At 44.1% G+C, this 11,408-nt stretch overlaps 1 protein-coding gene across 1 annotated transcript; it reads left to right on the top strand.

Annotated features, from left to right (window-relative positions):
* The first annotated feature begins 2,101 nt into the window (after positions 1 to 2,101).
* On the top strand, positions 2,102 to 3,640 carry LOC137544799 (piggyBac transposable element-derived protein 4-like). The gene has a single exon (XM_068265888.1). The coding sequence runs from the start codon at positions 2,102 to 2,104 to the stop codon at positions 3,638 to 3,640; it is 1,539 nt and encodes a 512-aa protein (XP_068121989.1).
* The last annotated feature ends 7,768 nt before the right edge of the window (positions 3,641 to 11,408 follow it).

The following is an 11,408-nucleotide window of genomic DNA, read 5'->3' as shown; positions in this document are numbered from 1 at the left end:
ATGGACTAGTGAAAGTGATATACAAAAACTTTCTGTTTTAAGAATGTAATACTGTACTTTGCAGTACTTTGCAGTAGAATGTACTTAAGATCTTCCATAAGTTAACTGGATACCATTGTTGCTAAAACCACAAGCTCATTAACACCAACAAGGATTGGCTTATAATGGATAAGTGTAGTAGCTTGAGACTCAATGTTAAAATTAGGCCTAGCTAAAAAAACAGTACTATACCCTACTCTATATACAAAACATGAACTCTGTATTAATGTTGATATACAGTAATTAAAAATAATACATAATACATAATAATACACTAAGGGCGTTTTCGGCCTTTTTTCAAGCGCAGGCAATTTTCAAAATCGCCCACAAAACGCTTGTGCAATGATTCTCTATGAGAAGGTTCATATCAGCACGTTTCGGCCACTTTGCGCTCTGCAAAGCGTTGCATGTACCATTTTTGGGGCGATTTTGCTCTCAAAATCGCTTTGTGTGGCGATTGCGTTCGCGATTTTAAGACTCAATACATTGTATTTATTCTTTTCCGCGTCAAAGAGTTCACTTCCTGATTTGTGTCAGGCAGTGAATAAAAAAAAAAACGCTCTGCAAAACCACTTTAGAAAAGTGCTTTTTAAAAAAACGCAGCGCGCAGGCAAGCGCTGGAAGGCGCTAAAAAACATTGCGCAAAGCGCTTGCGTTTGCAATTTCGATTTTAGATGTAAATAGACCCTAAAAGTAGATTTATGCATCCAGCAAGGCCTGGATTTTTTTTTCTAGTTGCTTGAAAAGTCTGGTTAATTGAGTTCTGAGTAAAGGGGGTTTTAATGTACTTACAGTCTGAACAAATCTATAGTCTATACTGATTAGAGGCAGTGGCGTAGCTAAGGAGCTGTGGGCCCCGATGCAAATTTTACAATGGGGCCCCCCAAGCACTCTATACATAAGAATTGATACGGCACACCAAAACCTGCCAACTACAGTGTCATAGATGCAAGAAGGGGATGAGGAACAGTTTGATAATGATTACCAATATTCAAAGTATCTATAGAAGTGATTATTATGAGCACAGGACCAATAGAGAGCTAATACTGTAATTAAGGCAGGGCCCTTTGGGGCCCCTCTGACCCAAGAGCCCCGATGCGGTCGCAACCTCTGCAACCCCTATTGCTACGCCCCTGATTAGAGGCACTGTAGTGACATATAGTAGAATGCAGTAAAATATTCAGGATACCCACTTTTACAGTAATTTTCCAGGTTTCAGCATTAGACACATTTCCATATCTATATACAGTAAGTATTTTTAATACAGCAATAACAAAAATTTCATGTTGTCTTTATACTATAGGCATGCACAAAAATGTTGGTTGTATCTCAAAATACTGTAACATGAAACTGACAAAAATAATTATTTAACCACTTAGCAACCCTTGCCACGCTTATCTACGCCCCTTTAAAATTCACCTGGGGCCCAGGGGCGTAGATAGGCATCTCCTGTTTGTTTTCCCGCTGTGAGCGTTCGCGTGCGCGATCGCGTGCACGCGATCGCGCGGACGCGTGCACACGGATGCGCGGTCGCGTTCGGCACCCGCTGATCAGCCAATCAAAGTGCTTACAAGTTTGAATAAGCACTGCCAAAGCCAATGGCAGTGCTCATTCATTCAGAATGTTTACAAACAATGTATCTGTCACTAAGCTGTTACAGTTACTGAGATCACTCGTGAGAGGATCTCATAACTAGAACAGCATTAGTGACTGATCAGGATCAGTGAGTTTTATAAATTATACCCCCCCATTGAGCCCATTAACCCTTACCTCCCCTGCCACTGCTCCTCTGCTCCAATTTTCATTTTACTGTGCAGGCATTTCAGGCCCTTTTGGCTTTTCCCATATATATGCTGTATATATATATATATATATATATATATATATATATATATATATATATATATATCCCCATTTCTATATTTTGCCACTGAAAAAATAAAACTTTTTTTTATTTGATCCCCTATCTGACTTGCCTAGCCACTTACGTAGTAGTACATACTACTTCCCTACTTGTCTAGCCTAGTATAGCATAGCCTAGCATAGCCTACCTACATTTACTATGGCGAAGAGGCTTTACACTGCAGAACAGGCGGCCGCCATTCTGCAGGAGGACAGCGACAGCAGCAGCAGCAGCGAATGGGAAGATTTAGATGAGTCGGATGCTGAATGGCTACCTATGGAGGAATCTGACTCTTTCTCAGAAAGTGACAAAGATTCTGAGTCCTCTGAGCCACCACCAGCTCAGCGAGCTAGGAGAGAGATACAGGGGAGAGGCAGTGACACCGAATCTGCATCTGAAGGGGGATCACCTGTACCTACCACCAGCAATGCCAATGTCAGAGGTCAGAGGGCTGCCAGGCCAAAGCGGAGCAAGCCAGTGAGGGAACACCTACCCTATGATATAGCCCACCCACAGTGGTCCACCCCTAATATGGAAGCCCCTAACATCCCTCCCTTCACAGCAAGAAGTGGTTTAATAGTTAATACCCAGAATATGCAGCCAATTGATTATTTCAGTCTGTTCCTTACTGACACTTTTCTGGACTGTATTTGTGAACAGACCAATCTTTACGCCCAACAAAAGATAGCAGACAATCCCACCGCATATTTGGCAAGAAAATGGGTCCCCACTACTACCCCTGAGCTAAAGGTCTTTTTGGGCTTGACCTTTAATATGGGCCTTGCTCCGAAACCAAAATTATGCCATTTCTGGTCCACAAAATCCATACATTGTATGCCTATCTATTCCGCCGCCATGCCTAGAGGCCGGTACACATTGCTGTTAAGATGCCTGCATTTTAATAACAATGAAGAGCAGCTCCACCGTGACGACCCAGCCTTTGACCGGCTATTCAAATTACGGCCGATCATCAAACATTTAAATGAAACATTCAAAGAAGCTTATATGCCAGAGCAAAACTTGGCTATAGATGAGTCCCTAGTCCCATTCCACGGAAGGCTAGGGATCAAACAATACATTCCCAACAAGAGGGCACGTTACGGGATAAAAGTCTACAAGCTGTGTGAAAGTGGGAGTGGATATACTTTTACGTTCAAGATCTACAAAGGGAAGGACAGCTTGATAGAGCCTGCTGGATGCCCTCCTTACATGGGTACAATTGAGAGAGTAGTCCTGGACTTGCTAAACCCGCTTCTCCACGAAGGGTATCATTTATATGTGGACAATTTTTATACTAGTGTCCCATTATTTAAATTTTTATTTTCTGTCCAGACTCCAGCCTGCGGAACTGTTAGGGCAAACAGGAAAGGCCTGTCGCCACAGGTTGTCAGTAAAAAATTAAAGAAAGGGGAGACCTGTAGCCAAAGGAGCAATGAGCTGCTTGCCTTGAAATTCAAGGATAACCGGGATGTCCTAGTTTTGACCACCATCCACTCCGAGGCCACAACAACAGTCAGGTCTCGTAGAGAGCATCGAGTCAAGCCAGTAGCCATTGTTGACTATAATAAATGTATGGGGGCAGTAGACCTGGCCGACCAAGTAATGGCACCATACAGGATTGATAGGAAAAGAAAGGCCTGGTATAAGAAAGTTGCAATAAACTTAAAGAGAATCTGTACTCTAATATTCTTACACTAAAAAGCATACCATTCTATTCCTTATTTTCTCCTGTGCCCCTCTGTGCTGTTTCTGCCACTCTCTGCTGCAATCCTGGCTTGTAATTAACAGTTTTAGGCAATGTTTACAAACAAACTAACCAGCTTCTAATAGGCTCAGCTAAGCATAGTGTGTGAGTATGCAGGGGGCCTGCAGAGGGTGTGTATCGCTTCTACCAATCACAAGCAGCCCTGCACATTCCACACAATCAAAGCCTTAGCCCGACAAACAGGACAGAGGAAAGATACATTGATTTATTACAGAGACAGTGTAATTAGGAAGAGCTGCAGTAAGCCCCAGCACATTAGAACAGGCATAGGAACTCATAGGATAGAAGAACTAAGGCTGAAAAAATTGTTACAGAGTCTCTTTAATGCAGGTCGCCGTTCAGAACTTTTTTGTTCTGTACAAAAAATCAGGCAACAAGGGCGCTTATTTAGACTTCCTGGAGGAGATCATAACATCATTGATACATGAATCTGGACCACCTGCCACAAACCAAGACCTGGTTTCAGAGAATGTCATCCGACTCAAAGGAAATCATTTCCCCGCCCCAATCCCCCCTACTCCATCAAAGAAATATCCCCCCAAAAAATGCAGAATTTGCCGGAATAATAGAGTTAGAAGGGACACCCGCTATCATTGCCCAAAGTGTCCATCCAAATTAGGACTGTGCCTCAACCCGTGCTTTGAAGTGTACCATACAGCAGTCCGTTTTTAGGGGTTTTTTTTCTTTTTCTCTCACTGCTTCAATTTTTACTTTACGCTTGACCTTCTGGATCTGACCTCTGGCATGGACTACGACCACCCCCTGGCTTCTGACCTCTGGCATGGACTACGACTACCCACGGCTTCTGACCTATGGCATGGATTATGACTACCCCCTGGCTTCTGATCTCTGGCATGGATTACGACTACCCCCGGCTTCTGACCTATGGCATGGATTATGACTACCCCCTGGCTTCTGATCTCTGGCATGGATTACGACTACCCCCGGCTTCTGACCTATGGCATGGATTCCGACTACCCCCTGGCTTCTGATTAGAGTTGGGCCGAACGGTTTGCCTGCGAACGGTTCCATGCGAACTTCAGTGGTTCGCGTACGCGTCCCGCAGGCGAACCTTTGCGGAAGTTCGGTTCGCCCCATAATGCACATGGAGGGTCAACTTTGACCCTCTACATCACAGTCAGCAGGCCCAGTGTAGCCAATTAGGCTACACTAGCCCCTGGAGCCCCACCCCCCCTTATATAAGGCAGGCAGCGGCGGCCATTACGGTCACTCGTGTGCTGCCTGCGTTAGTGAGAGTAGGGCGAGCTGCTGCAGACTGTCTCTCAGGGAAAGATTAGTTAGGCTTAACTTGTTCCTGTCTGGCTGCATACCTGTTCTGTGAACCCACCACTGCATACCTGTGCTGTGAACCCACCACTGCATACCAGTGCTGTGAACCCACCACTGCATACCTGTGCTGTGAACCCACCACTGCATACCTGTGCTGTGAACCCACCACTGCATACCTGTGCTGTGAACCCACCACTGCATACCTGTGCTGTGAACCCACCACTGCATACCTGTGCTGTGAACCCACCACTGCATACCTGTTCAGTGAACCCACCACTGCATACCTGTGCTGTGAACCCACCACTGCATACCTGTTCAGTGAACCTGCCACTGCATACCTGTTCTGTTCAGTGGACCCGCCACTGTATACCTGTTAATTGAACCCACCACTGCATACCTGTGCTGTGAACCCACCACTGCATACCTGTTCTGTGAACCCACCACTGCATACCTGTGCTGTGAACCCACCACTGCATACCTGTTCAGTGAACCTGCCACTGCATACCTGTTCTGTTCAGTGGACCCGCCACTGTATACCTGTTCATTGAACCCACCACTGCATACCTGTGCTGTGAACCCACCACTGCATACCTGTTCTGTGAACCCACCACTGCATACCTGTTCAGTGAACCTGCCACTGCATACCTGTTCTGTTCAGTGGACCCGCCACTGTATATCTGTTCATTGAACCGACCACTGCATACCTGTGCTGTGAACCCACCACTGCATACCTGTTCTGTGAACCCACCACTGCATACCTGTTCAGTGAACCCGCCACTGCATACCTGTTCTGTTCAGTGGACCCGCCACTGTATACCTGTTCAGTGAACCCGCCACTGCATACCTGTTGTGTTCAGTGAACCTCCCACTGCATACCTGTTCTGTGAACCCGCCACTGTATACCTGTTCTGTTTAGTGAACCCGCCTGGCCTTAAGTGTGGATGTAGACACTGCTGTGAACAGCGATGAGGAACCCTTGAACTACTGGGTGCGGAGGCTTGACCTGTGGCCAGAGCTGTCCCAATTTGCCATCCAACTTCTCTCCTGCCCTGCCGCAAGCGTCCTGTCAGAAAGGACCTTCAGCGCAGCTGGAGGCATTGTCACAGAGAAGAGAAGTCGCCTAAGTCACAAAAGTGTTAAGTACCTCACCTTTATCAAAATGAATGAGGCATGGATCCCAGAGGGCTGCTGCCCGCCCCAAGACTAAGTCAGTCCCCGCACACACAGCATCTCTGCCTGCACGCCGTGTGACTGGCTGCCTGGCCTGCCCCAAGAAGACTAAGTCGCTCCCAGTCCCTCCACACAGCATGTCTGCCTGCAGGCCGCTTGACTACCTTCTCCGCCACCACCAACAGGGTCCGGGACTCCAGGCGGATTGCTGAATTTTTTAGGCCGCTGCTAGCAGCGGCCGCTGTAATAATTTTTCTGGTGCGTGTACATGACTGCCTAATTTTTCTGGCTGCACTGCGGGCAGCTGTAACAACAAAAGAAAAGGCATGTACATGCGCCTATTTCCCTTCGTGATCATTACCTTGCCGTGGTGAAGGGGCTTGCGTATCACAATGAAGCAATGACCGGCGCCTAGATGAGTGTCTCGGGGGGCACACCCACGATAATAAGGTCGTTGCCTCATTGTGGTCAGACCAAATTTGATCAGCTGGACAGTCACTGTTCTGTCATTCAGCTACATCAGCCAGGCGACCATATGGGCTGTAAAGCCACCAAAACCTGCACTCTCGCCATGGTGCGCACCAGTCCAGCACGGCCGTCACTACACAAACAGCTGTTTGCGGTGCGTTACACGGTGAGTTTGGTGTGTCAGTGTGAAGCAGTACCTTAATTACACTACCTGATTGATGTATACACATGCAAGATGTTTTAAAGCACTTTAGGCCTGTCATTTAGCATTCAATGTGATTTCTGCCCTTAAAACGCTGCTTTGCGTCAAATCCAGATTTTTCCCGGGGACTTTTGGCATGTATCCCACTCCGCCATGCCCCCCTCCAGGTGTTAGACCCCTTGAAACATCTTTTCCATCACTTTTGTGGCCAGCATAATTATTTTTTTTTTCAAAGTTCGCATCCCCATTGAAGTCTATTGCGGTTCGCGAACTTTAACGCGAACCGAACCTTCCGCGGAAGTTCGCGAACCAGGTTCGCGAACCAGGTTCGCGAACCTAAAATCGGAGGTTCGGCCCAACTCTACTTCTGATCTCTGGCATGGATTACAACTACCCCCTGGCTTCTGACCTCTGGCATAGATTACGACTACCCTCTGACCTCTGGCATGGATTTCAACTCCCCTCTGACTTCTGACTTATGGTTCAGCTAAAGACACTACAGCTTCTGACTTCTTAAGCAGTGAGTACCAATGTTTTTGTGTTTAATTTTAAGAGAACTTGCTGCACTTGTTTCATTTTTTTAGTGAAATGTCAGTGAAATGGTTTAGGGCTGGTTCAGACGGACGCTTGCGGAGCGTTCACCGCAAGCGTTCGGACCGTCGCGGTAAACGCTCCCATTCAAGTGAATGGGAGCGTTTACACCGAGCTTTTGCGCGCTTTTACCCGAACGCGGCGTTTGGGTCCCGATTTTTGCGAGCGTTCGGGCTGCCCCTGGAAGCAACATGTAGCTTCCAGGGAGCGGCCAACCGCGACGGCTAATGTTCCCCTACGGGGAAAAAAAACGCGACCGCATCACGACGCGACCGAAGGCTACTGAAAGCCTGACCGCGCAGCCGCCGCAACGCCCCCAGACGCGACGCCACACAGACGTCCGTCTGAACCAGCCCTTAGCCACCCAAGAAAGAATTTAGAAAAGTCCAAATGTTACAAAATGGCAATATCTGAGTAGGCCTGGGTCTCTAGTTTTCAGAATGGTAACATTTGTGACTTTTATTCAATGATCTGATGTTACAGGGGTTTTTATAAGAAAGAATGGCATTGTTACATTTGGTGAAAAAATGGCCTTGAAAAAGCCACTGGTGCTACTTGTGGTTAATAGTCTGCGGTGTGCCCAAAAAGCTATCTGTTTATGTATATAGGGTATCATTTTACCCGTGACATGTGAGAGACTCAAATTTGGGAAGTTTGTGAGCCTAGGCATATGTCAAATTATTTTTTTTTCATGCCAAAGTGAAAAAACTGTAAAAAAAATACAATTTTCAAAGTTATAGTGCAATTTCAGCAAAACTGCATGGGTGAAAATGTTACAAAATATGTATATGTGAGTAGGCCCAGGTCTCTAGTTTTCAGAATGGTGACATTTATGGCTTTTCTTGATTGTTCAAATGCTCCAAAGGCTTTGCTAAAATAGAGTGACTGTATTACTTTTAGTACAAACAATGGCCTTGAAAAATCCATTAGTGCTACTTGTGGCTAATAGTGTCCCATGTGCCCAAAAAGCTATCTGATTATGTATATTGGGTATCATTTTAACCGTGACAAGCGAGAGAAGAGAATTTGTGGTGTTAGAGAGCTGAGGCCTATATTATATGAATGTTTTTTGTAATGAACTGAATCAAAAGCAGTAAAATTGTTATTTTCATTTACGCTACACCAAAATAAAAACACTTCTAAAAAATCCCTAAAGTGACAGAATTGAAAAAAGAATACATAATTTGTTACCTTAGGGACTCAGCTTTTTAAATATGTATGCTACGAGGGTATAATACCATTATTTTTGCCAATAAGGGCATGTAATCATTCACAGAGTACAAAGTGAAATCAAAAAACACAAAATGGAAAAAATACACCTTTATTTCCAATTAATATATTGTTGCCATGCATTGTACTAGAGACATATTTTAAATGTTGTAATAACCAGGACAAACAGGCAAATGTGTGGGTTTTATCTAACGTAACACTTTTTATTTTTAAATTATAATGGCTGAGATCTGAGAAATATTTATAAATGAAAGAAAAAGTAGTCCCCTCCTATCTGTAGTAGGATAATACTCAAGCCACAATAGTATTCAATATCAATGTATTAGTTTATTTAGACAACAGCAATCTTAAAAACACTTTAAAAACATACTGAGGATCCCCTGACCTTTTGCCATCCATAAATTCCTTTATATTGCAATGTAAAATATTAGTATATAGAGTGTATTTTTGGCCCCGCTCAGCGCAGAAATGGTCCCGGGGCCGTCAGCAAGCCGACACAGACTGAGTACTGTAAAAAATGAGAGGCTCCTCTGTTGAAAGTATACAATCTATAAAACACAGCAGCTAAGTAGCTGTATCAGCATTGCCGACAGTCCAGGGAACCCCAATCAAGAATTAATAAATAAACTTGTGGAACTAACATAAACCACAATATGCTGGCTTAGCAATGTGCAAAATACAATTGAATAAAGTGCTAGGTGATACAGTTAATCATGGGTCATTTCATTAAACATCAATAAAAGTGCAACAGGTGTATAATAATAATTAATAAAGTGCAAATGCTTGTCCCAAAGTAGGGATCAGAATCAGTGGTGGTACATATAGAAAAGAAACATGATATAAGATAAGGGAAAAAAAGGGTTTTTTTCCATGAAAAAGAACCAAGTGTAGTGAAACAAGGAAATAACCTCTAACAGCCGATATTAGAAAACCACTTGTGATGAATCCAGGCCAGCAAAGCAAGTAAAGAAGCATCCCACCTAAGTATGGGAGCAACGTTGTAATGGCAGCTGAACGGAGCTTACCCTGGTGCAGAGAGGGATGGGGTCACGGGGATCCGGATCCTACCGGTTACGCCAGAAGCTACCTCGGGGATATTGCTAGTTTCCTGTCTGTTGTTTAAATACTATACTTCCGTAATGGACGCGGCCGCGTCATCAGCGTGACTTGGCGCGCCGTCGCCATAGCAACGGCGCTACCTTGTCCGCCCCTATAGCTATGGTGGCTGATAGGTTTCAAGAAGCATTGGACCTCACTCTAGACTCCGTAAAAGGTCTCATCAGAGACATCTAGTGGTCAATTTGGAGAATTAGAGGAAACTATTGATACAAAAGTAGAAGGAAAGAGCGAGAAGACTGCCGAGGACATCTAGTGGTATAATAGTGAATAACATCCACCCTTTATATATGCATATTCATATCCTTATAATTATGTCAATCCATTTAAGGTGAGTATCATCAACTAATAGAAGCACATCTCTTAACTAAGACACAATATAATCAAGTGTTCCATTTTATAAGCATCTTTCCTCTATGAGTCAGTATATGGTTAGACATTAAATACAAAAAAATCAATCAAATTCACAGGTAAGTGTTTGTCTTGAGTAATTCATCATAGCACTTCAAAGGGTGGATCCATCCTCTTATATGTTGCTTTCCTCCTCTTGAAACACAAAGAAGGCATATCCCTCCAGATGGTGCAATATATAAAGCGTTCTAATCTATGGATCCACTGTAACTCCAGCTGTAGTAGTCTTATTGTATAATTGCCACCTCTATTATTGAGGTGTAATCTCTTCACTCCATACACTTTCCATCTATCCATGTTCCCAGGTGTACATAATAACGAATGTGCCGCTACTGTAGTCAGTGCCTTTCCCTCCAAACTGTCTCTGGGGGCCAATTTTATTGTAGACCGGTGTTTCTGTATTCTGAACTTTAAGGGGTTTTGGGTCTGTCCTACATATCTTTTACCACATATGCATTCGAGTAAATATATTACCCAGGGTGTTTGACAATTGATAAAATCTTGTAGGTAAATCTCTCTATCATCTCTGTGGTTGACTATGGATTTTGTTGCAGGCATTAGATTGCAAATTGAACAATGTCCACATGGGTGGCTCCCCTTTGTACTTAGGGCCCTTTTTGGTGACATATAATGACTGTGACATAACTGATCACGTAGGGTTGGTGCCCTTTTTGCTGTAATTGTTGCTTTTTTAGTTAAATATTGTTTAAGTATAGAGTCGCTCTGTAGTATATTCCAGTGAGTCTGTACGATGTTATATATTTCATTCCATTTGTCATTGTATCTTGTTGTTAGTCTTACTGTCTGGTCCCTCCTTCCTTCCTTCCCTTTGTTTGTGGATGGTTGTAGTAGGGTCTCCCTATCCGTGAATCTTGCTCTTCTCCATGCCCTTCTCACATATTTGTTAGGGTAACCTCGTTCGCGAAATCTGTTTGCCAGTTTTTCTGCCTCTTCTTCAAACGCTTGTGGTGTTGAGCAATTACGCTTCAACCTCAAAAACTGGCCCACCGGTATATTTCTTCTTGTTACAGGTGTGTGGTATGAAGAATAGTGTAGCAAACTATTGACGGCGGTGTCCTTTCGGTAGAGAGTTGTGTTCAAATGTCCATCATTATCTTTCACAATGTGCAAATCCAAGAAATTCACCCAATTTGGGTGCTTTGTTCTTCCAGAAGTGAGATTAAATCAGAAAAAATATTTTTATCCTGTTCATCCAAACCTAA

This window comes from Hyperolius riggenbachi, chromosome 2 (assembly GCF_040937935.1).
Source record: "Hyperolius riggenbachi isolate aHypRig1 chromosome 2, aHypRig1.pri, whole genome shotgun sequence".
Classification (NCBI taxonomy): Eukaryota; Metazoa; Chordata; class Amphibia; order Anura; family Hyperoliidae; genus Hyperolius; species Hyperolius riggenbachi.
This window is presented reverse-complemented; position numbering and strand designations above follow the sequence as displayed.

Bases quoted from the DNA above. Each gene is read 5' to 3' on its own strand.
- LOC137544799 (XM_068265888.1), top strand. From the start codon at position 2,102: ATGGCGAAGAGGCTTTACACTGCAGAACAGGCGGCCGCCATTCTGCAG.